Genomic DNA, 27473 nt, shown 5'->3' on the forward strand with positions numbered 1-27473 from the left:
CCGGAGGGGGCGCGGCCGGCTCCCCTCCCCCGCGCGCCCCGCCGCGCTCGCGCCCGCTCACCCCGCCCCGGCCGGCCCGCCCCGGACTCCGGCTCCGGCTCCGGCTCGGGCGCACTTCGCCGCTCGCGGCCGCCGCCTCCGCCCGCCGCGGCTCAGGTGGCCCCGCGAGCCCCAGCGCGGCGGCCCCGCCGGGGCGACCACCTGCGCGCCGCCGGGCGCCATGAGGGCGGGCCGCGCGCTGCAGGTGCTGGGCTTGCTGCTCGGCCTGGCCCGCGGCTCCGAGGTGGGCAGCTCGCAGGCAGGTAAGCGGCGCGGGCGCCCGGCGGCTCCGAGCCCGGACCCGAGCGGGGCGCGCGGCGTCGGGAGGGCCGGGCGGGCGCTCGGCGGCGCCGGGCGGGGGTGCTGACTCCGGGCCCACGGGGACCCCCGGGGCCGCCCCGGCTGTGTGGGTTTGCGCCGTTTTCCGCGCGGGGGGCGCGTCCCGGACCCTCCCCGCCACCCAGACGCTGTCACCTCCCGGCGCGCGGCGACCCCCGAGCGTCTCCCCGGAGGGCGCACTGGAAGGGGCGGACGCAGCCCGCGCGCCCCGGAGCTGTGCCCGAGGGGCCGGGACCTCCGCTCGGGGTGCGTGAGGAGAGGCTTGGAGGGAGCGTCCCTGGCCCTAGGGGGAGGCTCGGTTTGCGCCCCGGCCCCCTCCCCCCTGGTTTCGGCAACCTCCAGTTTCGTTGTTTTGCCGACAGGGCGGAGCTGTGGAAGGGTTGAGGGAGTTGTTGTTTTCTGATGTTGGAAAACAGGGGTGGCGCCTCCCCTTCCGTGAGTGGCCTGCCCCGGGCACGACTGCGGTGAACCCGAGGGCCAAGTACAGGTGGCATCAGGGCGAGGCCGGGCGCCGGCCTCAAAACACCTTTTCCTCAGGATCCGTCTGCCTGGGTCCCCCCTTTGACCAGCCGGTCTGTGGCAGCGCCTGGACGGCGCCCGCTTCCGCTCGCTGAGCATCTGCCGTGGCTTGGGCCCAAGCTGGAGGGTTTGCTTCCAGTAGGTGCTTCTCTCTCCTCGCCCCTGACTGGTAGCCAGCAGGGCACCTTCTCAGCCCACGTCTCAGACTTGCCCTGGGAGTGTGTCCCGGGCCCAGCACCTCTGGCCCTCCCCACCCCTCCCCTGCTTGTCTGAGGCTGTGTGTCGGCATCTCGCAAGGGTCAGATTGCTCTTCTGGTCTTTCTCCCGCTCCCAGGACATCCGAGCCCAGCCTTGGGGGTGTCCTGGGACCACAGGCACCTGAGGGGTGCTGGCCTTGCTGGCCTTGGAGGAATTTGTTGACTTCCTCCCCTCCCCCCAGACCTCTGCTTGGGGGTTGGCACAGCCAGGGCCCCTTGGCCAGGGTGGGAGTGGGAGAAACACCTGTGCTTGCCCCACAGTTGCTGGGCCTAAATTTAGACCCTGGATCTGGGGAAGTGAACACTCCCAGCTGGGGAAGGGCGGGGGTCTGGGGACCGGAGTGGGAGGGGCCAGTAGAGTGACTGTCACACTGTCCCAGCCAGACCCCTGGAATCCTCAACCTGGAACCCGGGCGTCCCAGATCCTGGCCACCCTCCCCAAGGAGACAGGAGGCAGGCTTGGTTGGGTCTCTGTACCCTTTATCTGGGTCCTGCAGCCTCTGGGCATCCGGCCCTGTCTCAGCGCTTCTATAGCCCCTTTGTCCTGGCTGTGATGGGGGTGGGGGATCTTGGAGGGAGGCCTCTGCTTGAGGAGGGGCTGGAGATTCTTGCTCTGACCCACCCCAGTGCGCTCTACCAAAGGAGGGTCTGTGCATGACTCTGTCCGTCCTTGTGTCCCGGCCTTGGGTACTGCAGGGATTTTTAGGATTCCCTTTCTCCTGCGTCCGCCCCAGGCTGCCTGGTTCTTCCTCAGAGGCATTCATATTCTCTTCCCGCCCAGGCCTTTGCTCCCTGTTTGTGTAAAAGAATTGTACGGACTTTACCCTTAGGGTGGCGGAGCTGGGCCCTCCAACACTGTAGCCTTCCCAGCACAAAGTCTGCCCAGACACCTACGGACAGACAGATGGAAGTGGCCACTGAAATACTTCCAGTACTCCCAACAGGGAACCCCAGGGACAGAACTAACACAGATTTCTGGGCCAGCACAGAAGTGTACATGTTCGTCAGTGTGTGTGTGTGTGTGTGTGTCTGTGTCTTGGGAGTATGTGCATGTACACACGTGCGTGCATGCACACACGCGCACACACACACACCACTTCCTTGTACAGAAATCTTGGTTCCTCTATCTGGGCAGAATGATTGGCACCTCAACTTGGAAGAGAGGGTGTCCTGCCAGGAAGGGGCACAGGGTGGGGCTGTTGGAGAAATGACTAACCGTCCTAGTCCTAGTCGCTTTCTTTTCAGCCCTAGGACCCTGGAGTTCCCAGCCTCCTCTGGGAGCTCCAGCCCGTTAACTCCTGCTGGGCCTACCCTTCTGCTGGGTCTGACCCACCTGCTTGCTTTTGTGGGGCGGGATAGGGATTGGGAGCCCTTACAGGCCAAGTGGTCAGACAGGGGTATAAGGAGGATGAGAAGTTGGAGTCTTACCCTCACCCTTTCCCTCCCATTCCCACTGTTGCCTCCCACTAGGCTGCCACTGCCCCGGGGAAGGGTGGTGTTTGGAACAGGTGCTGTTTACTAACCCCCATCCCCCTCTCAGCTCTTCACTGAGCCAGAGGACAGGCTTCAGGATTCAGGCTTCAGGATTTCCCATGGTCCCACGTCTGCCATACTCACTAGGTCAAGTGAACCCCCAAGACTGACATACCTCTAGCACCTTGGGTCTACTAGGCTCTTCCTGATGCAAATGAGGATTGCCATGGGGAAGCCTTGTTAATGAAGCTCTTTTTTTTTTTAAAGATTTATTTATGCATACAAGAACTGGGGCACAGGCCAGAGGTTTGGGGGGTGAGAGGATTCACCAGAGACAGAATGGGGAACAGAACAGGCAGATGTATTGAAATCCACTGCTGAGGGAGGCCGTGGGCGAGACAGGAGAGGTCTGCCATGCCCTGTGGGTAGCTCCCTGGCTGGGGATCGAACTCGTGCTGCAGTGGCTGCGGAGAGCTTCATGGGTTGTGTCTTAACCCCTTGCGCCACCAGGGAGGCCCTGAATCTCCTCTGACAATGACATTGGCTGGAAGACTTAGAATGCAGAGAGTCCGCTGCTGTTTCCATCCAGGCTGCTCTGTATTTGCTGAAAAATACTTTAGGGTTGGAAAGTGTGATGCTGAGGGGGATGGAGTGAGCTGGAATAGGGGCAGAGAAAAGGGACGCCAGAGCTGGAGTGGGGAGGCAACTAACTCCTTATCTTCCAGTTTTAAAGACAAAGCTCACATTGAAACACCCCCCCTCCAGCCAAAGCTCCCCCCTCTAGTGAGGTCACTTGTCTGAGCCCAAGGTTTGAGGTTGGAGGGGGTGCTGCTGAGGACTGGGTGTCTGGGGATAGGGTGGGGCAGCCCCCTCCTCCTAGACAGAATTGCCTCATTGTGGGCCCGCCTGTGGCCCCAGGCACTGCCCCCACCCTCTGCCCCCATCCCACCCTCAGGAGACACAATAGGGGCTGTGTGTTAGCCCCAAAGAGATATTTATTCCAGGACCTAGAGAGAGGCAGGGTGGGGGGGAGAGGAGTAAATGCCCTAGTTGTAGGGGGGAGGGGAGTGGAGGGTAACCCAGTTGTGGTCCTTTTCTAAGTTCTTTCTAGGGAGAGGAAAAAACTCCACCGCCTTGTTGATTAACCCCTTAGTACCCAAAACAGCATCTGAAAGAGGCCTTGCTGGAAAAGGGAAACCTTTTCACCTTCTTGTCCAGGGGGATGGGATTCTGAGGAGAGTGGAGGTGCAGGTTCTCAGTCCAACACAGACCGTCATGCAGACCCCCAGGGCTGAGGGTGGAAGCAACCATCTTCTGACCCCGTTGCATGTGACTGAGAGGCAACGGAGGGGTCTCGGGGGAGGCGGGCAGGGGGCTGGAAACGCACGTGGCGCCCTCAGCCATGGTTACCTCCGCTTTTGCCAGTGTGTCCCGGGACTCTGAACGGGCTGAGCGTGACTGGCGATGCGGAGAATCAATACCTGACGCTGCAGAAGCTCTACGATAGGTGTGAGGTGGTGATGGGGAACCTGGAGATTGTGCTCACAGGACACAACGCCGACCTCTCCTTCCTGCAGGTTTGCATGCCCGACCCCCTTCCCTTCGTGCGCCTGCTCTGCTCTTAGTCCCCAGGGCAGCCGCCTCCCCCTCCTCAGGGCTACCCCCAGCTGGAGTTCAGCCTTCCCAAGGTCCAGACCTGTGTGTTCTGGGGGCCTGCAGCGGAGTCATAGCCTGGGAGACTCAGGGCCTGGCCCGGGAAGCGGGAGGGGCAGGGCCGGGAGCACCAGGGACTAAAGCAGAGAGTCACCTGGGGAGACAACCTAAAGAAGCAAGAGTCCTCCAGCTGTTACAGAGCAGCCCCGACTTTGAACGCGTTCCTGGCTGTGGGTCCTCACCCGCGCGCTTATAAGGGACTTATGAATACTCCACTGCAGGCACACACAAAAGGTTCATAAAAGGTTTATTGACAAGGGAAAGGGAAATAAGGAAAATGGACAACTCAGGGAGAAAATAGGGAAATAAAGTCTTTAATGCGTCCTACCCGATCCGATGACCTGGAAACCCAAAGGCACTCTCAGAGCTGGCCGGACGCTGGGAGCTGGTGGAGAGCCAAAATGGGGGACCCCCCCTCCAAAGCCCACGTGTCTGGCTTTATACCAACCTGGCTGCTTCACCCCACCCTCAGGTCCCAGCCACCTTCCCTTGGGTGGGGATGGGGTTTGGAGTTCCCAGTGTCTTTGGCTTGGCCTGGGGTGGGGGAGGAGTCCACGAAGCCTGTGTGGAATCAGCTTTAGGACAGCCTTTCCCCCTAACACTGACACCAGGAGCTCTGAGGAGGAAAGGGTCGGAGACTAGGACGCCTCCATCATTTCTGCTGCTGTCTTCACGGCAGCAGGGACGCAGCCACGTGACCGTGCTGCCTCCCCCCCCCAAAAAAAAATAAGAGTTGGAGCCGGGGATTCTGCGATGCTTTAGGGAGGGAGGGGGGCTGAGGCCGTTGCCTCTCGCCCCCTCCCTGACACACTCTGTCCCATCCCAGTGGATCCGAGAGGTGACAGGCTACGTCCTCGTGGCCATGAATGAGTTCTCTACCCTGCCGCTGCCCAACCTTCGAGTGGTGCGCGGGACCCAAGTCTACGATGGGAAGTTCGCCATCTTTGTCATGTTGAACTATAACACCAACTCCAGCCACGCGCTGCGCCAGCTTCGCTTTACCCAGCTCACCGGTCAGTTCCCGATGCTTCCTGGGGTCTTGCCCTTCAGCCAGCCTCCTGGCAGGCACCTCCTCGACAGGGACCCAGACTGCTCTAAGTGCCCCTTCAAGGTGCCCACCGCCTTGACCGCTGTGGTCTGGAGGCCATGACTCCTCAAACGAGAGGGCCCCAGTAGGAGGTTTGGGGTCTCTGCCCCAGCGGGGAGGGTCTTTTGTTTGATGGGGCCAGAACTGGAGCTGTTCCCTGTGCCTTAAATGTTAAAGTGTGGTTTTCCTGGATGTCCCTCTTTCTCTTCTCATGGGAATCCTACCTCCCTACCCCCCAGGAACCGAAGGAAGTGGGGGATAAATACCACCCAGCCACCCGGGCGCTGTTTACTAACCCCCATCCCCCAAACCCAGTTGGTTTGAAAACACACAGGTAGTGCTGGGGTAGGGGGTGTTGAGTCAGGAGCAGCCTCTCCTTCCCCGTCCCCTCCCCCACTGGCTAAACCGGATCCGGACAGGTGTCTGAGGAGGCAGGAATTTCTTTCCTCCTGGCTCCTCCTCTGTCTTACTAGGCAAGGCTTCTCTGCAGTTTGAATTTAACTGGATTATTTGTCTGCCCCTTCCCCAGGCACCTGAGTCTCAGGTGTCCTTCTGGACTGGCGGGCAGGTCGGGCAGAGGAGGCCTGCTGTAGTCCTTAGCCCCGTCACTTCTCTTCCCTGCCACAGAGATTCTGTCAGGGGGTGTTTACATTGAGAAGAACGATAAACTTTGCCACATGGATACAATCGACTGGAGGGACATCGTGAGAGACCGAGATGCGGAAATAGTGGTGAAAGACAATGGCAAGATCTGTGAGTGGCTGCACCCAAGACATTCCCCGACCCGGCAAGCCAGGCTGATTCCTTTCCCGCTGTCCTTCTATCCCTCAGCGGAGCCACCCGCTCCACCGAACAGACACCTCGTACCCTAGACCCTAGGCGCCTGGCAGGAGGGAGCAGATAAGCCCCCCAGATCTAAATCACAGCACTGTGTCCAGAAAGGGAGCAAAAGATCTCTGTCCTCAGATGTTTAGTCGCCACATCCATTTCTGTCTCCACTGTAACATGCTCTTTTCCTGGGGACCTACTGACCCCACCTTTAAGCTGCTGCCCCTGTCCACTCACACACACACACACACACACACACACACACACACACACACACACACACACTCAGTTTGCTAAGGAGGAACCAGGTTCCTGGGCTGGGGCTGAAGCTGAGCCTGGCGAAGCCCCAGCGCCTCCCCTTCACCCTGCCCTGTGGGTGGTGTGGGGGCGGGGCCCCACCCCTTGTTGACAGGTTCACTTGAGCCCAGCCCAGTTCTGCAGGGCTAGGAGGGACACTGCCTGGCTCTTCCCTTCCGGGGACTGGGGTGCCTGTGTGCTGACATCATAGCCTGTTGATTCGAGCAAGTTTTTCTGGGCCCTGATGGCCCCTTATGTTGCTTTCCTCCCCCCCCCCCCATTCCCACAGGTTCCCCTTGTCATGAGGCCTGCAAGGGGCGATGCTGGGGTCCTGGACCGGAAGACTGCCAGACATGTGGGTTCCTTGCTTCTAAGTTCTTCAGACTCATACCCTTTCGTGTCCCTGCTTATCACTTGTCGACACTGGTGGGGTGTGTGGGGAGAGGGAGGGGTGAGCGGGGGCCTCAGAATACAGCAGTAGACGCCCTGACGGTCTTGCTTTCTCTCCTTCCATAGTGACCAAGACCATCTGTGCCCCTCAGTGTAATGGTCACTGCTTTGGGCCCAACCCCAACCAGTGTTGTCATGATGAGTGTGCAGGGGGCTGCTCAGGCCCTCAGGACACGGACTGCTTTGTACGTACTCTTACTATTTTCTGGGCTCTGAGATGGGGGTGTTGGCTTTGGGGAAGAAGTAGGGGCACACATAACGTGAGTTTTGTGGATCTGTGTCTCTAGGCCTGTCGCCTTTTCAATGACAGCGGAGCTTGTGTGCGCCAGTGTCCACAGCCTCTTGTCTACAACAAGCTGACCTTCCAGCTGGAGCCCAATCCGCACACCAAGTATCAATATGGAGGAGTTTGTGTAGCCAGTTGTCCTCGTAAGTGTCCAGAGGGAAGTAACTGTGGTCATGGAACCAGGATTATAGACATTTTTAGGAAGCAGAGGGATCAAGTTGGGTGGTAAATGGGGGATATACAGGGCAGTGGTTGTGATCATCCAACCATGGCCAGAGAGAGCCCCATTGTCCTTCCCTCCACCTACTTCCGTAACTTTCAGCGACTGTTCCTAGTTCTGCTCTTTACAGCAGCAGAGAGCAAGGGACTTTCTATTCTGTAGGGCAGTACTTAAGAAGTCTTTATTTATTTTTATTTATTTATTTTTTAAATATTTATGCATACAAGAGCTGGGGTACAGGCCAGAGATGTGGGGGGTGAGAGGATTCACCAGAGACAGAGTAGGGAGCTGAACAGGCAGATCTACTGAAATCCACTGCTGAGGGGAGCAGCGGGGAGGCAGGAGAGGTCTGCTGTGCCATGTGGGTAGCCCTCTGGCCGGGACTAAACTTGTGCTGCAGTGGCTGCGGATAGCACAGGCTGAGACTTAACCCCATGTGCCACCAGGGAGGCCCAGCATTCAAGAAATCTTTAGATGGTAGGTTAGGGCAAATCCAGTTCAGAAAAGGAGGGAGCCAGAGGCCGGCTGAGGGGCTCAGTGGGAAGCTGGCAGTTTCCCTCACCGCCAGTGGTGCTCTCCTTTCTCCTAGATAACTTTGTGGTGGATCAGACATCTTGTGTCAGGGCCTGTCCTCCTGACAAGATGGAAGTAGATAAACATGGACTCAAGATATGTGAACCTTGCGGGGGGCTTTGCCCCAAAGGTGAGTAAGAGATGCAAGGAGTTGGTGAAGACACATCCCAAGGCTTCTTAGCTCCCTCTCTGAACCTCTTTTGTGTTTGTAGCCTGTGAGGGGACAGGTGCGGGCAGCCGCTTGCAGACTGTGGACTCCAGCAACATTGATGGATTTGTGAACTGCACCAAGATCCTGGGCAACCTGGACTTTCTTATCACTGGCCTCAATGGGTTAGAGATTTCCTTCCTTGATCCCCGACTCCTTCTGTCCCCTCGCCCTCGCTGGTCACTGCATTGCTCAACCTTTCCCATGTGGAGCTGATTAGGAATCTAAATGTTAACATTTTAGAGGCTGCAAAGGACCTGACAGTGCTTTTTTTTAAGATTTATTTTTACTTATTTATTTATTTATGCACATAAGGGCTGGGTGTAGGCCAGAGACACGGGAGGATGAGAGGATTCACCAGAGACAGAGTGGGGAGCAGAACAGGCAGATCCACTGAAATATACTGCTGAGGGGAGCAGCGGGCGAGTCAGGAGAGGTCTGCTGTGCCAGTGGATAGCTCCCTGGCCAGGGCTCTAACCCCTGCTGTAGTAGCTGTGGATAGCGTCATAGTGCTGAGACTTAACCCCTTGCACCACCAGGGAGGCCCCTACCTTTACCCTTTTGACTGGTTTTTGCTATTCTCTCAGAGATCCCTGGCACAAGATCCCTGCCTTGGACCCTGAGAAGCTCAATATCTTCCGGACAGTTCGGGAGATCACAGGTGAGTAGGAGGAGAAGCTGCCTTTTTTGAGAGGAACAGATGAACCATTGGCACAAGTTGCAGTATGACTACGTGTAAAATCACATCTCAAGCGATGGGGAAGGGAGCAAGAGAACCAGAGAAAGAGGAAGGGGAGAAGACTCCCTGTTCATGTGCCTCCCTCCAACCCCTCAGGTTACCTGAACATCCAGTCCTGGCCTCCCCACATGCACAACTTCAGTGTCTTTTCCAACCTGACAACCATTGGGGGCAGAAGCCTGTACAAGTAAGTAAGGGCGGAGGTGGTAACCTCTCCAGGCCAATGGCCCTGTTTCTTAGGCATCCTTGAGTGAAATACAAGGCATTCTTCCATCTAGCAGGCCTCAAGGGTCTGAGTTTGATGGGGAAAAGGAGGAGGGAGTCCCTCTTGGTTGGTCTGACTATCCCAGAGCAAATCTGTTGAATGAACCCACTGCACAGTCAATTTTCTTTTCTTTTTTTAAAAGATTTATTTATTTATTTTCAGAGATTGGCTTATTTATGCAAGAACTGGGGTACTGGGCAGAGGTGCGGCGGGAGGAGTGGTGGTGAGAGGAGTCACCAGAGACAGAGCGGGGAGCAGAACAGGCAGATTGACTGAAATCCACTGCTGAGGGGAGCAGTGGGGAGACAGGAGAGGTCTGCTGTGCCATGTGGGTAGCTCCCTGGCCAGCCGGGGATGGAACTCGGGCTGCAGAGGCTGCCGACAGCTTCATAGTGCTGTGCTTAACCCCTTGTGCCACCAGGGAGGCCCTTAAAGATTTACTTACTTATGCATACAAGAGCTGGGGTGTTGCACGGTCAACTTTCCCTTTGTCGTCTCATCCTGTCTCCTTGTTCTCAGCCGGGGCTTCTCACTGCTGATCATGAAGAACTTGAATGTAACATCTCTAGGCCTCCGATCTTTGAAAGAAATAAGTGCTGGGCGTATTTACATAAGTTCCAATCGTCAGCTTTGCTACCACCATTCTCTGAACTGGACCAGGCTGCTTCGGGGTCCTGCAGAGGAGAGACTAGAGATCAAGGATAATCGGGCCCCCAAAGACTGCAGTAAGGGACAGGGCCCGCTGGGTGGTGGCGAGTGGGAGTCAGGAAGGCGGCAGTGAGGAAACTTCTGCCCTGGAAGTAGGAGTCGGGATGGGAGATGGAGGCTTGGGAGGGAGGTTAGGCTGAAAGCAATAATGAGGCGTTCAGGAGAGTGCTTGTTAGGAAACTTCACCTTCCTAACCCACCCCTTCCTTTCCAGTGGCAGAGGGCAAAGTGTGTGACCCACTCTGCTCTGGAGGATGTTGGGGCCCTGGCCCTGGCCAGTGCCTGTCTTGTCGAAACTTCAGCCGAGGAGGTGTCTGTGTGACCCACTGCAACTTTCTGAATGGGTACAGTGAGGGGAGATAGAGTCAAGAGGGGGTGAGGGTGTGCCCCTGGGATGGAGCTGTTCAGGTGGCAACTGAAAGCCTTTAGAGAACTACCTGCATGTGCTGAGGTGGGAATGAGGCCCTGTGCGTGGGGGATCAGGGTATAAAGCTCAGGACTTGGAAGTGACCTCCCTTTACCGCCCACTCCAGGGAGCCTCGTGAGTTTGCCCATGAGGCGGAATGCTTTTCCTGCCACCCGGAATGCCAGCCCATGGAGGGCACTGCCACGTGCAATGGCTCGGTACAGTAGTAGCCCCAGAACCTCGAGGGAAGGGCGGGTGGGGGCAACACTGGAGGATCTAAAGAAGGATATGGCCAAATCTCAAGGCTGGCACAAGGAGGCCAGATCATCTAGGGTTTGTGGACAGAGGATCCTGAATGGCTGGGTGGGTCTTTCTGGAAGTATTTATGGAATTGACGTTGGGGTCCAATTCTTCCTGACCTTCTTTTCCACCCAGGGTTCTGATGCTTGTGCCCACTGTGCCCACTTCCGGGATGGACCCCACTGTGTGAGCAGCTGCCCCAATGGAGTCCTTGGTGCCAAGGGCCCCATCTACAAGTACCCAGATGCTCTGAATGAATGTCGACCCTGTCATGAGAACTGCACCCAGGGGTCAGTGATGGCATGTGAAGAAGAGGGGCTTGGGGCGAGTAGAAGCATAGAACTAGGGGGAGAGGTAGGGCGAGGGCAGCAGAAAAAAGGAACTATGATTTAAAAATCATCCCAGCTGTGTAGAAGAAGGGGCAATTCAGCACAAAATTAAACCACAATTTTGGGAACCTGGAATAATCTCAAATCAGGGAAGTTTCATTCACGAGAGGGGCTCATGAAAGGCTGGTGAGTGAGAAATGGAGATCACTTGGCCTTAGAATATGCTGTGGGCTGCAGGACGGGTTAGCAGAGTCGGGCCTGAAACAGTGCTGTATGTTGAGGCTGTTGGAACTGAGCCTCCTGTGGGGGTATCCCAAGCTCCCCCGCTTAAGAACGTGACTTTCTTCCCTAGGTGTAAAGGACCAGAACTGCAAGACTGTTCAGGCCAAACACCTGTGCTGATCAGGTAGGAAGAGCGTAGAGCATCAGAAAACTGGGGACATTTGGGGGAGAAACGGGAGAGGGCGGTTTCCTGCTGACAGGAGTTGAATCTCTTATCGCTGGCCTCGGTGACACAAGAGTCCAGGCTTTGGCCTTCCTGTTTTTTTCCTTCGAGATTTATTTATATATGCCTACAAGAAAGACAGAGTGGGGAGCAGAACAGGCAGACCGGCTGAAATACACTGCTGAGGGGAGCAGTAGGCGAGACAGGAGAGGTCTGCTGCGCCCTGTGGGTCATCAACCTGGCCGGGGATTGAACTCATGCTGCAGTGGCTGCTGATAGTTTCATAGTGCTGAGGCTTAACCCCTTGTGCCACCAGGGAGGCCCTGGCCTTCCTTTCTTAAAATTCACTTCTAGCCCACAGGGATCCAGATTTAGGTTAATTTCTCCAGTGTCAAGGGTCCGGGTTATGTGAATGCTCTCTTCTTGCCCCAGACCTGCAACATACTTTCGGTACTGGTGTAAATGACATTTGTAAGGGAGGTATGAGCCCAAGATAATGCTGGATTCCCTGTCCCACAGCAAAACCCATCTAGCGATGGCTTTAACAGTGGTAGGAGGTTTGGCAGTGATTTTCCTGATCCTGGGAGGCACTTTTCTCTATTGGCGTGGTCGCCGGATTCAGAATAAAAGGGCTATGCGGCGCTACCTGGAAAGGGGTGAGGTGAGTGCCCTGCTTATTCTTGAAAGTACCCTGTATCCTCACTCTTTCAGCGCCTCTTCCTTCCCCTGAGACTTGATCCCTTTCTTCAAGGAGGTAATATGGCACACTAGAAGAACTCTGGCCTGAGAAATGGGAGGCACACATTCTAGTCCTGATTTTTTTTTAAAGTTTTTTTTTTAAAGATTTATTTATTTATGCATACAAGAGTTGGGGCACAGGCCAGAGATGTGGGGGGTGAGAGGATTCACCAGAGACAGAGTGGGGAACAGAACAGGCAGACTGACTGAAACACACTGCTGGGGAGGAGCGGGCGAGACAGGAGAGGTCTGCCGTGCCGTGTGGGTATCTCCCTGGCCGGCTGGGGATTGAACTCGTGCTGCAGAGTCTGCGGATTGCTTCATGGTGCAGTGCTCACCCCCTTGCGCCACCAGGGAGGCCACCTATTCCTGATTTTGTCATTAATTTGCCACAACTTAAAAATTACCTTCCTTCACGTATCTCAATTTCTGCATGTATAAAAGGAAATCTTAACAATCATCCTGACAGGATGGCCATAAGGGTGAAAGGAGATGATATACATGAAAGCACTTTGAAAAGTGAATCGTATAAATGTCCCCAAGGGGCTGACACTATCAACTCTCCCCCATCAAAGGGAACACCTCTTGATACTCGATCTCTGGAGCACAAAAGAGTTCTTCAAAGTTAGGGTTAATCCGCAATGTGCTTGTAATGCTTTCAAAGACTAAAGACAGTTTCTCTTCCTGCCCCTATCCTTTTGGGTTCTGCTGCTGTTGGCATCCCCCTGTGGGGAGGGGTTGGAGTGGGATGTAGGCGTGGACTTTCCTGAGTCTCTCCCCCTGCTTCTTAGAGCATAGAACCTCTGGACCCCAGCGAGAAAGCTAACAAAGTCTTGGCCAGAATCTTCAAAGAGACAGAGCTGCGGAAGCTTAAGGTTCTTGGTTCGGGCGTCTTTGGAACTGTGCACAAAGTAAGTGGCCCACGGGAATCTGGGCAGGCGGGGGCAGGACCCAGGGCAAAGGGAAGAACGATTAGGGAAAGGACTACCCTCAACCTTGGACTTCTTCCTGCCCATAACTTTTCAGGGAGTGTGGATCCCTGAGGGGGAATCAATCAAAATTCCAGTCTGCATTAAAGTCATCGAGGACAAGAGCGGACGGCAGAGTTTTCAATCTGTGACAGATGTAAGTGAAGGAGGGGGGCTGCGTGTGCCATAGGAGAGCGGCTGAGACCAGAATAATCCTGTAGAAGCGTAGTTAACAGATACTGTTAGCCGTGTGTTGATGTATGTAATTGTTGGGGGACCCCTGGTCTGAGTGTATGTGAACCTGTTTGACCCTTTGTGTCTTCTAGCATATGCTGGCCATTGGCAGCCTAGACCATGCCCACATTGTCCGGCTGTTGGGGCTGTGCCCGGGGTCCTCTCTGCAGCTCGTCACTCAGTACTTGCCACTGGGTTCCCTGCTGGATCACGTGAGGCAACATCAAGCGGCGCTGGGGCCACAGCTGCTGCTCAACTGGGGAGTGCAGATCGCCAAGGTGAGAGGAGCCTGGAGTGCTCTGATGGGACTGCCTGGCTGGGGGCTGCTGGGAGTCAGCAGGGACCTTGAAGTTCTGAGGTGTCTTTGGGGTTAGGGGTGATTCTGCCTTCCCCCAACACTGAGAACACTGAGAATATGTCTTCCTTTTTAGGGTATGTACTATCTGGAGGAGCACGGTATGGTGCACAGGAACCTGGCTGCCCGAAATGTGCTACTCAAGTCACCGAGTCAGGTTCAGGTGGCAGATTTTGGGGTGGCTGACCTGCTGCCCCCTGATGATAAGCAGCTGCTACACAGTGAGGCCAAGGTGAGGTGACATAAGGGCTGCGGTAGGAGGTGGGGGCCAGGCACGGCAGAGGCAGGGGTCCGTGGGCTCTTTCAGAGACAAGTTGGTGCTGCATAAAAGGAGGATGGAGCACTTGGTGTTTAGAAGTGCTAAGAAATTTGTGGAAACCAACCTCTGTCTTTACTCTCCAGACTCCAATTAAGTGGATGGCCCTTGAGAGTATCCATTTTGGGAAATACACACATCAGAGTGACGTCTGGAGCTACGGTCAGTCCATCCGGATGCCCCCCGTGCAGCGCTGTCCCAGAGTCTGTAGTTAGCTTTTGAGACCCTTTAGGATCTCCAAGCCCTTCAGATCCTTGTGTCAGATCAAGTTCCACCTTATCTACTATTTTACCATCAACTGGACATGTCTTCCCATGCCAGGTGTCACGGTTTGGGAGCTGATGACCTTTGGGGCAGAGCCGTATGCAGGACTGCGATTGGCTGAAGTCCCAGACCTACTGGAGAAGGGGGAGAGGTTGTCACAGCCCCAGATCTGTACCATCGATGTCTACATGGTCATGGTCAAGTGTGAGTCACCTACCAATCCCAACCATTTTGTAACTAACTTCCCTCTCTGCTTTTCACGCTGCTTATGGCTTTACTGCCGAAACCTTCCCTCCAGGTTGGATGATCGATGAGAACATCCGCCCCACCTTTAAAGAATTAGCCAATGAGTTCACCAGGATGGCCCGAGATCCACCACGGTACCTGGTCATAAAGGTGAGTAGGGACTAAGGGGTGTGAGTGAGATTGGAGAAAAGGGGGCTTGGCTGGAACCAGGATCTCTACCTTAATAATCACCTGCCCCTGCAGAGAGAGAGTGGGTCTGGCATTCCCCCTGGGGCGGAGGCCCCTGCTCTGACAGACAAGGAACTGGAGGAGGTAGAGCTGGAGCCAGAGTTGGACCTGGATCTGGACCTGGACCTGGAGGCGGAGGAAGACAACCTAGCAGCACTGGGCTCTGCGCTCAGCCTGCCGGTTGGAACACTTACCCGGCCACGTGGGGTAAGGCACTGTCCTGGCACCCTTGTCCTCTGCGTGTCTGAGCCCTCCTAAACCCTACGGATATCTAAATTAAGTATGATGCCCGTGGAGAGTAGATTTCTCCCTTAATCTAAACTTCCTTTTTTTTTTTTCATTCTAGAACCAGAACCTTCTAAGTCCATCTTCTGGATACATGCCTATGAACCAGGGTAATCTTGGGGAGGCTTGCCAGGTAAGGCTCATCTTTCTAAGAAGCTGCTGAGAGGGTGGGTAGCAGGGTGTCTTGGGCCAATAGGGGGTAGTGTGGGAGACTTCAGGAACCCTCGAGGCTTAATCAATGTCCTATAAAAAAAGAAGGCATTGAGGAATAACCAGTCTCTCCCTAGTAAGTATCTGTTCTCTCCTGTGTGTTAATCTCTATGTATTTTCCTCCTTAGGAGCCGGCAGTTTGTGGGGGGAGTGAACGGTGCCCGCGTCCAGCCTCTCTGCACCCAGTGCCACGGGGCCGCCTGGCATCAGAGTCATCCGAGGGCCACGTGACCGGCTCAGAGGCTGAGCTGCAGGAGAAAGTGTCGATGTGCAGAAGTCGGAGCCGGAGCCCGCGGCCGCGCGGAGACAGCGCCTACCACTCCCAGCGCCACAGCCTGCTTACTCCTGTCACCCCACTGTCCCCACCAGGCTTGGAGGAGGAGGATGTCAATGGTTATGTCATGCCAGACGCACACCTCAAAGGTGCCTGACTCTTGCTGGGGCTTTCCCTCCTTCTAAGTGTCTCTAATCCTTTTCCAGGGTCCTCTTAATCCTTCTTTATTCTCTCATTATAACCCTCCCTAGTCATTTTTTTTTTCAAAGATTGATTTATTTATGCATACAAGAACTGGGTACAGGCCGGAGGTGTGTGGGGGGGGGTGAGAGGATTCACCAGAGACAGAGTGGGGAACAGAACAGGCAGATTGACGGAAGCAGATTGCTGAGGGGAGCAGCGGGTGAGTCAGGAGAGGTCTGCTGCGCTATGTGGGTAGCTCCCTGGCCAGCCCGGGGATCGAACTTGTGCTGCGGAGGCTTCGGACAGCTTCATAGGTTGTGTCTTAACCCCTTGCGCCACCGGGGAGGCCCTCCCTAGTCATTTTTTCCCAACTGTCCCCTCCTCCCCACTGCCTATTACCATGACTTTCTTCATATACCCACCCTCTCAACACCCAGGTACTCCCTCCTCCCGGGAAGGCACCCTTTCTTCGGTGGGCCTCAGCTCTGTCCTGGGTACTGAAGAAGATGATGAAGATGAGGAGTATGAATACATGAACCGGAGAAGGCACAGTCTACCTCGGCACCCGAGGCCGAGCTCCCTCGAGGAGCTGGGTTATGAGTACATGGATGTGGGCTCCGACCTCAGTGCTTCTCTGGGCAGCACGCAGAGCTGCCCACTCAACCCTGTGCCCATCACGCCCAGTGCCGGCACAACTCCAGACGAGGACTATGAATACATGAACCGGCGGCGTGGTGGCGGCAGTGCTGGGGGAGATTATGCAGCCATGGGGGCCTCCCCAGCAGCAGAGCAAGGCTATGAAGAGATGAGAGCTTTCCAGGGGCCTGGACACCATGCCCCCCATGTCCATTATGCCCGCCTCAAAACTCTACGTAGTTTAGAAGCGACTGACTCTGCCTTCGATAACCCTGATTACTGGCATAGCAGGCTTTTCCCCAAGGCTAACGCCCAAAGAACATAACCCCTGCTCCCTGAGGCACTCAGGGAACATTTAATGGCAGCTAGTGCCTCTAGAGGGTACCCCTCTTCTCCCGAGCCCCTCTCTCTCCAGGTCCCAGCTCCATTTCCCTAGTCCTAGACAATTCCAGTCAACCTTTGGAGGCTTTTAACACTTTGACACAAAATGTTTGTGGTATGTAACCAGCTGTGCACTTTCTTCTCTTGCCCAACCCTGGGAAAGGAGAAGGTTTTCCCCTATTTTATGTGCTTTCCCAACCCCATTCCTCAGTTTCCTCAGGCAAACTCCCTGGAGATATGAAGGATTACTCCACTCCCCGTTCCCTTTCTCTCAGGCTCTGGCTTGTTGAGACTAGCCTTTCAAATGTGCCTTTGTTTCTCATCAGACTCCTAAGGAAGAGGAAAGGGGAGAAACTCAGCAGGGAAAGTAAAATTGTGGCTTATGACTCTTAACCCCCTAGAAGGAAATTTTGGCTTAAAGTTTTGGGGAATGAAGAGGTTAGGAGTAGATAGTGATTACCGTTAATGAAACACTGTGTGCAAAAAGCATCATGCTGAACTTTACTACTATTATCTCATTGAATCCTTACAACAATTCTGTTTGAAAAGCAATTCTGAGCTGAGTATCATCTCATTTTTACATATAGGAAAAATGAGCCTTAAAGAGATTAAGTAAATGTAGTGGCAGATCCAGTATTCATTATCTTCTAATATGTGCTCTTACTGTAAGTTAGCAAGGAAAACCAGAAGTTCTTGTAAGGGGCATTTTCTTGTTTTTGCACTGAAACAAGTCTAAATCCAACAACCACAGCCTCTTTCTATACCCAGCTTTTCATCTCAGGAAGGAGTAGGAGGGTGGGTTAGTCAGAAGGAAAAATAATTGGACATCTTTGTGTAAATCATGATCTACACATGCTGTAAAGGATCTTCACTTCTTACCCAAGGGACAGATTCACAAAGGTCCCAAGAGCCACTTTTAGGAGCTTTTCTCATTTAGTAGTTGGGAAGCTTCCAGTTGGGGTGGAAAGAAGACCCAACTTCAGACCTCTGTTCCCTTAGATGGGAAACCGGGGGTATCTGTTGTTTCACTCGTTTTTTTGTTTTGTTTTTATACGTGTCTGAATAAAATTGCCAATTCTTTTAGCTTCTTGTCTGTCAAATGAAAAGTTTTAATGAGACATCACCCACCCCCTTTCTCTGCTCACAGTATGCTGCTGTTTTCTGACAATCCTCGGTCCCAAGCAGCTTTCTCCTGCCTTACTTTTCCTGGTAGTCTTTTAAGACAAGCAGGGTGCACCGTTCCTTGCGTTTAAAGGGTTTCCTACAAATCTCTACGGGGCAACCAGCTGAGAATAAGAGGAACAATCACACGACAGCACGTGTGGGGAAGTTAGAGAAAGTCCTATCGATGTGCTCCCTCAAGAGGCGGAATACTGAAAGCCCGACGTCTCGGTACAATTCTCCTAAGTGAATACTTCCCGTGGGTGCAGCCAAGGTCCACCGCTGAGCACGAGTGCCCTCTGCAGTGCGGCCGCCCTCCCAGCGGGGAGGCTGAGCACGGATAATCTCTCCGGAGCCCGGCTGCCCGGTCAGTCCCTGCTCCTGGCTCTCCCAGTTTCCGTCCACACGCGCTCGGCCCTGCCCGTCCCGGTCCTCCCAGCACACCCGGACCGGCCGAGCCGGTCCCGGCAGGCCCGACGACCGGGCTGGGGCGCGGCCGCCTCCCGCCCTTCGCTGGGTCTCGCCCCGCGCGCCGCGGCTCCACCTTGCCCCGCAGCCTCCTAACCCATTTTCCCCGCCGTGGCCCCGCCCTCAGCCCGCCCCGCAGTATTCGCGCTCCCCACGCCGCTGGAGGACGCGGTTTCCCCGGCAGGGACCACGCTTCCCCTCAAGCTCCCAACGGCTCCGCCTTCCCGCCGGAGCCCGACCCTTCCCGGCGTGCCCGGCGATTCGGCGTGCTAGGCCCTCCGAGGGCAAGGCCCCAGGGCCTGGCTTAGGGCCGCGAAAGGCAGCCTGGGAATTGTAGTTCGCGGGTGCGCAGGAGCGGCTGGAGGCTGGCGGTGAAAAGAACTCGTTATCCCAGCGTGCCTTGCGCTCAGCCCGCGCGCTCGCACTTTCTCGCTCTCGCCTGCCCGCTCCCCTGTAGCTCGCGCTCTCCTCGCGGGTTGAGGGGTTCTGCGCGCAGCCCGCGCGGGGACGGGGACCGAGGCGGCGGCTCGGGGGGACCAGGACCGCGGGGTGCTGCTGGCGCTGGGAAGATGTCGGGCGAGGACGAGCAGCAGGAGCAAACTATCGCCGAAGACCTGGTCGTGACCAAGTATAAGATGGGGGGCGACATTGCCAACCGTGAGTGCGGCCTCGGGGGTCCCGGGATGGGGTGCGCGGGCGGGCGGGGGCGCTGCGGGGCTGGCCCCGAGGGCCTGGGGCGGCGGGGCCGTGCGGCGCCGGCTCCGGGGGCCCCTCGCGGACCCCGCGGCGGCGCGGTGGGCGGACTGTCGCCGCGGGGCGCGACGGCGCGGCCTGGACCGGGTCCGGGGGTGCCGCGGCGGGCGCGGAGCGGGGCGCGGCGGGCCGGCCCTTCGGCCGTTGGGCGGGCGGCAGGTGCACCCCTGCCCTTCCCTCCGGCCCGCAGCGGCGGGGCCCCCGCGAGGGGAGGCGCCCCTCCGCCGGGGCGCGCTCGCCGCCGGCACGTGTCGCGGGGTCCCGGGGCGCCCGCCGGCCGCCGCGTCCCGGCCGCCTCCCCGCCACGTGCTTTGCGGGAGCCGCCCGGCCGCTGCTTCACCACCCTCCCTGGCGGGGGCTCCCTTTTATTCTCGGGCCGGCTCGGGGGACCGTTGGAGGCGCCCCTGGAGCGCCTCGCACAGCTCTTGGAGACGCAGCTGGCTTTTCTTGAAGTTGCTCGTAGCCACCACCCCTCCGGTCTGTGCAGGTGGCCATAGTGAGCCTTCAGATTTGAGCCTAGGGGTTTCACAGCTCTAGGGTCCCCCTAACTTTTCAACTAGGCAAACTAGTGGGCTGTGCTGGAAAAGCCGGGGGACTGAATCTAGTATGATCAGAAGTCATCCTTGCTGCAGCTGTGCCTCACCTTCCTCAGCAGCTGCTTACCTCTCAGGGCAGATGTTTCCTTTTCTGTTTTTTCTAAATCACCTTCTCACTTTTACGCCAGGTTAGGAGGATAGAAAATGCTAGTCTTTGGGTTTTTAAATTACCTTGACAGTAAAGATAGTTGGGGAGGATGTATTTTGGATGCCTTTGGTCCTGTGTCTGAGATGTTGGTTTTTTTCAGAATTCTAAGGAATCACCAAAACTTAGATCTCAGAAATCGAGCCTGAAGTTCAGGATGGACACGGAGGGAGCCTCCAGTGAACAGAACAATGCTTTATGACATGATGGACGTTTAGTATAATACCTCCATCTTGGGTACATTTTAGCATTTGGTATTAGTGGTTTGACTCAGGAGAGGAAAACTTCCCTGTGCACTTTATAACTTCTGAGGCGCTTGTGATCCCAGATACCAGTTTTGAAACTTTTGGGTCACAACACCTCTTTGAGACTGTCTGAAAGCAAGAAGTCGTGCTCAGGGACCTTAGATTAAGTTCCCTGGCTTGTTTATGAGGAAATAAATCTACATAAATTGAGGTTACTGACACCTAATTGGTGTGTCTGAGAAGGGAAGAAGGTAGCATTTAACAATGCATCAGCTTTGAGTCAGCAGTTCCGCAGCTACCCTCCTGTTGTCCCAAACGCCTATAAATTTCTTCAGGTCTGCTTGGCATGTATGTGGGGTACTTTTTTAAAAAAATTTTTTATTTTCTTACCTCATGGGTCATTGTTCTGTAGTTAATATTCCCCTTATGTGGGATACTTTGAAAGAGCTCTGGTGGTTGAAGTTCACATATCTATCACAGATTCCATGTCTGGAAAGTCATCCTTGTCTGAGGAGACGGATTGTGTATCTCCAGCCTCCCATATAAGCGAGGAAAGGGAGTGTTTACCTTTTTGTTTTAGGACAGAAAGGTAGACAATGTAGAGATTGCCTTTCCAAGAGGCAGCATTGTTCCCTCTGGCAGCCTGGGGCAGTGGCACCAGGGCAGTGACACCAGGGAGTACAGTATTTGGCTGGTAACTCAGCGAACACATGGAAGGCTGACAGGGCTGGCTTCTGTCCCCAGGGGTGCTGCGGTCTTTGGTGGAAGCATCCAGCTCAGGGGTGTCGGTACTGAGCCTGTGTGAGAAAGGGGATTCCATGATTATGGAAGAAACGGGGAAAATTTTCAAGAAAGAAAAGGAAATGAAAAAAGGTAATAAATCCCCTACTGATTCCCAAGTTTGACCCTTATTCTGTCCTTTTTGTTTATTGTAAATGATGGAACCCCCACCACAGCTCTGGGCGCACTCTCTGGGATAAGTGGGAGACAGTTTTTGACCCAATCCAGGCCAGTTAAACCAAGACCTGAGGAAACGTCTTCCATTTTTTCTGCTGGGCAACAGGACTCCTGAGAGAGCCCAGCAATGAGTTGCTGACAATTCTGTCTTTACAGGTATTGCCTTTCCCACCAGCATTTCGGTAAATAACTGTGTATGTCACTTCTCCCCTTTGAAGAGCGACCAGGACTATATTCTCAAGGAAGGTGACTTAGTAAAAATGTAAGCTCAAGTCAGTTTAGAGCACTTGTCTTTTTCCATTTGCATCGTGTCCGTTCCTTATGCTGTATTCTACCCTTGCCTGTCTTTCAGTGACCTTGGGGTCCACGTGGATGGTTTCATAGCTAATGTGGCTCATACTTTTGTGGTTGGTGTAGTTCAGGTAGGTGGGGGTGGAGGTTTCACTGTTTAATTTTTATTTCTACCCCTTCTCCTGCCATCACTTAAATTTTTGAGATAGTCTCTAGAGACATAAAAGGAGAAAGGCTGTTTTTTCTCCTGCTCATTTGCCTGCGTTGTATTTTGGGCACACAGATACTTACTGGATGAACCAACTAAGAGTTTGCTAGGAAAGTACTGATTGTTGTTCCTTATCTACAGGGGACCCAAGTAACGGGGCGAAAAGCAGATGTCATTAAGGCAGCTCATCTTTGCGCAGAAGCTGCCCTACGCCTGGTCAAACCTGGAAACCAGGTAAGCTGTTTCTTTCTTTTTCTTTTTTCTTTTTTTTTTAATTAATTAATTAATTAATTTATTTATTTATATAAGCACTGGGTACAGTCAGAAGCACAGGAGGGTGAGAGAATTCACCAGAGCCAGAGCAGGCAGACCAACGAAATACACTGCTGAGGGGAGCAGCGGGCGAGACAGGAGAGGTCTATCACGCCATGTGGGACCCTCGCTGGTGGCCGGGGATCGAACTGGCACTGCAGAGGCTGTGGGCAGCTTCACAGCCCAGTGCTCAACCGCTGCGCCACCAGGGGAGGCCCATAAGCTGTTTATTTCAACTACAAAGCTTAATAGAGCCAAAGATACATTAGGCATCTGTAGCTATTCTATATTGAACTGCTAACTTCTCCCACAGTTGCCTTGTAATACAGATAGCTTATTTAAGTTGCCGAGGGTGGGATTTCTGAAAGAGGCAGGAACTAAAGAGTTCAGTGCTAAACAGTTCCAGGTTAGATGATTAAGAGTACATGGCCCCTTCCTTGCCAACTTTATAGGGAATCTTATTTTTCATGTTTTAGATGTGCAAGATAATTTGAAGTAGTTTACAATAAAACATGGAAAATAAAGATTCAGTTTTAAACATATATAATAAAAACAAACATCATAAAAAGGACAGGAGAGCATAAATGGCACTAGTAAACTGGTGGTAAAGAGGCCAAGAGTTGTACCTTGCACAACAATATTAAAAAGGCCAAACGTCATAAAATAACTTGAATTTCCAGAGACGTGTTCAGTACATAAAACATTGTCTTTCATTTTGCTTTCTCCTTTTTTGGGCTTTCTTTTTCTTTATCCTTTTAATTTGCTATATTTCCATTATTACTTAATTACATCATTTTCATTTAAACCTCTCCTAGTTTCCTTATAAGACCTACTTCATAGAGCTGTTACAAGGCACTTTGAAATAGAGCCTGGTGCATAGCAAACACTTGAGTTAGCTATAGTAATTTTGCATATTTATTACTTATATAATTACTATTGTGTATCATCACTGGAGGTAGTATTGTACAGCTATGAAATCAGACTTTCTGGGTTCTCAGTCTATTATCATGACCCTTACTGTTTAAAAATAACTTAAGCTTCAAGTTTCCTCATCTGTAAAAAATTTTTTTTGTAAAAAAAAGAAAAAAGAAAGAAAGAAAAATTGTGCCTTATTCTCATAGGATTGTTGTGACGATTGAGATAATGTTTGTAAAGTGATTATCATGGTACTCAGCACGTAGTTCAATAATATTAACTGTGGCTGTTTACTTTTTTGCCTAAAAACTATAGCTTAGAGGATCAAATCATGTTTGAAAGAAGTAAGGAGGGGGAAATAAAAGTTCACTGTCCCTTCTCAGGTTAGAATTCTAGGTACAATGGAATAAACACTGGAATTACCCATTGGAAAACTTGGGCTTTTCCCAGGTTCTTTCAATTAATACATGTTTAACCCTGGGTAAATCACTTAACCTTTCTGAGCCTGTTTCCTCTAAAAATTAGAATCTGAATCTACCCTGTTCACCTTTTAGAATTGTCAAATTAGACCATCCTTTGAAAGTTTTTTTGTGAAGTGATAGCAAACATAACGTATGTTTGACTTGCAGGGTTCATAGGACTGCGAAATGTGAATCACTCTCCTTGGTAGATGGAAGATATTAGAACTCTGTTCTTCCATGCTTAGTCTCATGATAGAGAAAATTTACTAACCTTTGGTATCTCACCTATTATTTGGTCTTGTACTTCTAGAACACACAAGTGACAGAAGCCTGGAATAAAGTTGCCCACTCATTTAATTGCACACCAATAGAAGGTAAGAACTCAGATAATTGGGTTGAGGGTTTAAGTGTGAGCGGTTTAGCATAATTGTACTCTTGTTCCATTGAGTGTCCATCCTGGCTCTAGCAGTCTGAGCCAAAACCATAATTCCCTGTCTCCATGGCTCCTGCGCCTGCCCTGGATTCCATAGCCAGGCACTTGACTTTCATTGCCTACCCCAGCAAAATACTTTGGAAGCTTTTTGGGACGCCAGGTGGCTGGTATCATAGGTTTCGTGCCATCTTACAGGTATGCTATCACACCAATTGAAGCAGCATGTCATTGATGGAGAGAAAACCATTATCCAGAACCCCACAGACCAGCAGAAGTAAGTGCCAGCCCCAGTCTTCACCTTGCATCGTACCAGACTAGTCCTGTGAATGTTCTTTTCTTTCATATAGCCAGCCTCATCTTGTCTACCTTTTATTCCAAGCACCAGAAACTACTTACTGCTTTTTATGGTTTTCTTTTTTTCTTTTCTTTTCTTTTTTTTTTTTCTTTTTTTTTTAGGAAGGACCATGAAAAAGCTGAATTTGAGGTACATGAAGTATATGCTGTGGATGTTCTCGTAAGCTCAGGAGAAGGCAAGGTGAGGAAACTAGTTGTAGCACAGAGGGGTGACTGAGGGTATGTTTAAGAACAGCAAACCGATGCGACCTAACTTACTCTTTTAGGCCAAGGATGCAGGACAAAGAACCACCATTTACAAACGAGATCCTTCTAAACAATATGGCCTGAAAATGAAAACATCACGTGCCTTTTTCAGTGAGGTTGAAAGGCGTTTTGATGCCATGCCATTTACTTTAAGGTACAGCCGCAGCTTCCCAGGACTGGAATTGGACAGGACAGTCTGACTCATTGACCATGTGCCCAGGGACACTCTTTCCTCTTCCCCCCTTTCACCAAGACTTGTAGCCCTGGTCTGCATGTACTCACTCTCCCCAGCTCCCTCACTGAGGAATGTAAAAGAGCAGTAGGAAGTAGGATTTCTGTAGGAGCTCTTTTAAGACATGAGTAAAATGGTAAGATTGTAGGGGAGTTAAGGATACTTGAATTTGTCTTCCCCTACCTAGGGCATTTGAAGATGAGAAGAAGGCCCGAATGGGTGTAGTAGAGTGCGCCAAACATGAACTGCTGCAACCATTTAATGTTCTCTATGAGAAGGAGGGTGAGTTCCAAGAGTTTGACCTTGGAGTCCGTGATTTTCTGAGATCTTCTCCCAAAGCTTACTGAAAAGAGTATGGCAAAGGAACATTCTGTCAAAACACTTTGCTTTTCCCATAGGTGAATTTGTTGCCCAGTTTAAATTTACAGTTCTGCTCATGCCCAATGGCCCCATGAGGATAACCAGTGGTCCCTTTGAGCCAGATCTTTACAAGTCTGAGATGGAGGTCCAGGATGCAGAGCTAAAGGTTAGTAGGGAGTGGGAAGTAGGGAGCATGTGGTACCTGTCCTGAGAGTGAAGACTAAATGTGAGCAAGGTCCTGAAACAAGCTGCAGTGCTATGAGTAACACTTTGTGTTTCGTCTACATTCCTCAAATTTTGTTTTCCTTCTTCCAGGCCCTCCTCCAGAGTTCTGCAAGTCGGAAAACTCAGAAAAAGAAAAAAAAGAAGGTGTGTTAATAGTTATCCCTCTCTCTGGCAGGGTGGACCTGATTCCTCTTTATTTCACCCTCCTGGATTGTGGTAGCAAGTAGAGATTTCTGTTCATCCTTCTTCCTCCCTTCTCAGCCTCATCAAACTATTGCAAGTAGTCTTCTCTCTCTCCTTGCCTTGAATATAGGCTTCCAAGACTGCAGAGAATGCCACCAGTGGGGAAACATTAGAAGAGAATGAAGCTGGGGACTGAGGTGGGTCCCATCTCCCCAGCTTGCCGTTCCTGCCTCATCCCCTTCCCACCACACCCCAGGCTCTGTGAAGTGCAGTTCGTCTTCTCCACCCAGGATGGCCAGCAGAGCGGGGGTTTCCCTGCCCCCATCTCAGTCCCCCAACCCAGTCCCCTTCCAACAACAACCAGCTCCAACTGACTCTGGTCTTGGGAAGCCAGGCTTCCCAACCACCGAAGACTACTTTAAATAGCAAAGAGAAATTGAATAATAAAATCAGGAGTCAAAACCCACCGTCTTCAAGCCCCTCTTTCTAGCCTTTTTCTACTACCCTCTGCTTGGTCACGGCCCCTACCACAGGGAGGGGGTGACGTAGCCACCGCCTCTAACAACACTGCTGAGGTTTTTATACCACTCCACTGTCAACATTTTACCATCTATTGGGGCTTATTTCTCTCTTCCCCACCCTCCCCAAGTATTTTATCTGGCCTCAAAATAGAGGGGAGTAATTCTTCAGATTGTTTTTATTTACATGTGGCTCCTTTTTGATCCAAGCTGTCTGGGTAGGCCCCTCCCGTTTTTAGGAGTGGAGCCTGCATTTATCAAGGGATTCTCATCTACCAAATGGATCCTCATCTGTAAATCTTTTTTAGTAACTTTGTTCTTAAGGTTTTTTTTTTTTTTTTTTTTTAATTCCACAAAGTTGTAAAGAAGTAATCCATCTCAACCATGTCCATTTCTTTGGAGTCATTGGGGTTTTTCTTTGCTCCATCTTACAAATATGAGCTGGAAGCTCAACTGTGGTTTTGTTCCCTGTTTGAAATATTTTGACTTCCCTCCCTTGAAAGAAAGACCAGGAACCAGAGGAGCAGACTGACTGAAGAGGCAACTCCTGGCTTTCTGAGGCTGCGGACTTGGATTGGGTGAATTGCTAGGGGTTTGGAGTGAAAACTGACGAATTTCAGTACCTCTGGCATGCTGTTCCAGGGAACTAGGGCTCCCACTAATTTATGAGGTTTTTAAACACATTGAAAATGACATGGCATTAAAATAAATTTGGATTTACTCAATCATGTCCCTTTGTCTGCTGCTTACTTGATGGAGGTGGGGAATGTCAATGTAATCACTTTGAATTTTTTTTTTAAGTTTTATTTTTATTTATGCATAGAAGAACTGGGGAGTAGGCCAGAGGTGCAGGGGGTGATGTGTTTCACCAGAGATGAGTGGGGAGCAGAACAGGCGGATTGACCAAAATACACTCCTGAGGGAAGTAGTGAGACAGAAGTAGTCTGCTGTGCCATGGGGGTCAGCTCCCTGGCTGGCCTGGATCCTGGATGGAACTCTTGCTGTAGTGGCTGACTACAGCTTGATTGCGCTGTCTTTAACCCTGAGGCCCCTGGAACTTTTTTCTATATTGCCATATTCTACTGTCTTAAAGCTAGGAATACTATGAGTTAGGTTAAGACAAATCCTGGATCCTCTGAATTGATAGAGTATATTTTCTATGGGAGTTTGTGACTTAATTTTCTAAAGTTGCTGCTGATGCATTGTTCATGACTAACATGTTTAATGTGTCCTATTAAAAAATAAAAACACGATATATAAGTGTTTATCTTGATTAGGAAACAAGGGAGAATGCCTTTTGTGATAGGCAATTTTCCAGAGCCAGGCCCAGACTGGATGAATAGTTACTGAGCTTTGAGTATCTTAAATGTTAAAAAAGCATTGCTGTATTTGGAAATAATACAGATCAGAACTGAACGCAGGTCCTTCACAAGATTGTATAAATAATGGGCAATCAACAGGTGGGATCCTTGTGGACTTTTTTTTTTCCAAACCCCAACTCAATTCTGCTAGGGTTTCTTTTTGTTTTTAAGAACCTTACATTCTTGGTAATACTTAGAACTATTTAAGTACTTGAAACAAAAGCCCTAAAGTTAAAAGTGAAATACATAAA

The 27473-nt window shown here is 52.3% G+C and overlaps 2 protein-coding genes across 4 annotated transcripts; both read left to right on the forward strand.

Moving 5' to 3' along the window:
* Positions 1–220: 220 nt before the first annotated feature.
* On the forward strand, positions 221–17902 carry ERBB3 (erb-b2 receptor tyrosine kinase 3). Its single transcript, XM_037514964.1, has 28 exons — positions 221–302; positions 4053–4204; positions 5167–5353; positions 6055–6180; positions 6842–6907; positions 7069–7187; positions 7290–7431; positions 8098–8211; positions 8294–8414; positions 8877–8950; positions 9125–9215; positions 9813–10018; positions 10215–10344; positions 10534–10624; positions 10842–10996; positions 11388–11441; positions 12000–12141; positions 13010–13129; positions 13245–13343; positions 13513–13698; positions 13852–14007; positions 14178–14253; positions 14413–14559; positions 14654–14751; positions 14845–15036; positions 15176–15247; positions 15453–15747; positions 16219–17902. Exons 1-28 carry the CDS (start codon positions 221–223, stop codon positions 16740–16742), a joined length of 4017 nt encoding a protein of 1338 aa, XP_037370861.1. The 3' UTR covers positions 16743–17902.
* A 936-nt stretch (positions 17903–18838) lies between these two features.
* Positions 18839–26598, forward strand: PA2G4 (proliferation-associated 2G4). Of its 3 annotated transcripts, XM_054696699.1 has the most exons (14): positions 18903–19084; positions 20911–21039; positions 21280–21385; positions 21476–21545; positions 21764–21856; positions 23621–23684; positions 23939–24017; positions 24200–24278; positions 24364–24497; positions 24763–24857; positions 24974–25101; positions 25251–25304; positions 25474–25540; positions 26365–26598. In XM_054696699.1, the coding sequence occupies exons 1-13, from the start codon at positions 18997–18999 to the stop codon at positions 25537–25539; spliced, it is 1185 nt and encodes a 394-aa protein (XP_054552674.1). In that variant the 5' UTR covers positions 18903–18996; the 3' UTR covers position 25540; positions 26365–26598. The 3 variants fall into 3 exon arrangements, with proteins under 3 accessions (XP_037370865.1, XP_054552674.1, XP_054552675.1); XM_037514968.2 differs by lacking the exon at positions 26365–26598 and having other exon boundaries at positions 18839–19084; positions 25474–25805; XM_054696700.1 differs by lacking the exons at positions 18903–19084; positions 26365–26598 and adding an exon at positions 20013–20158 and having other exon boundaries at positions 25474–25805.
* Positions 26599–27473: the final 875 nt, after the last annotated feature.

This window comes from Talpa occidentalis, unplaced genomic scaffold (assembly GCF_014898055.3).
Source record: "Talpa occidentalis isolate TD23 unplaced genomic scaffold, MPIMG_talOcc4v2.1 talOcc4.16, whole genome shotgun sequence".
Taxonomy (NCBI): domain Eukaryota; kingdom Metazoa; phylum Chordata; class Mammalia; order Eulipotyphla; family Talpidae; genus Talpa; species Talpa occidentalis.

Coding starts and splice junctions, on each gene's coding strand:
- ERBB3 (XM_037514964.1), top strand. CDS start 221: ATGAGGGCGGGCCGCGCGCTGCAGGTGCTGGGCTTGCTGCTCGGCCTG. Junction 8,212..8,293: donor CGGGGGGCTTTGCCCCAAAG/GTGAGTAAGAGA, acceptor TTGTGTTTGTAG/CCTGTGAGGGGACAGGTGCG. Junction 14,560..14,653: donor CTACATGGTCATGGTCAAGT/GTGAGTCACCTA, acceptor CCTTCCCTCCAG/GTTGGATGATCGATGAGAAC.
- PA2G4 (XM_037514968.2), top strand. CDS start 18,997: ATGTCGGGCGAGGACGAGCAGCAGGAGCAAACTATCGCCGAAGACCTG. Junction 21,386..21,475: donor GAAGGTGACTTAGTAAAAAT/GTAAGCTCAAGT, acceptor CCTGTCTTTCAG/TGACCTTGGGGTCCACGTGG. Junction 24,018..24,199: donor AACCCCACAGACCAGCAGAA/GTAAGTGCCAGC, acceptor TTTTTTTTTTAG/GAAGGACCATGAAAAAGCTG.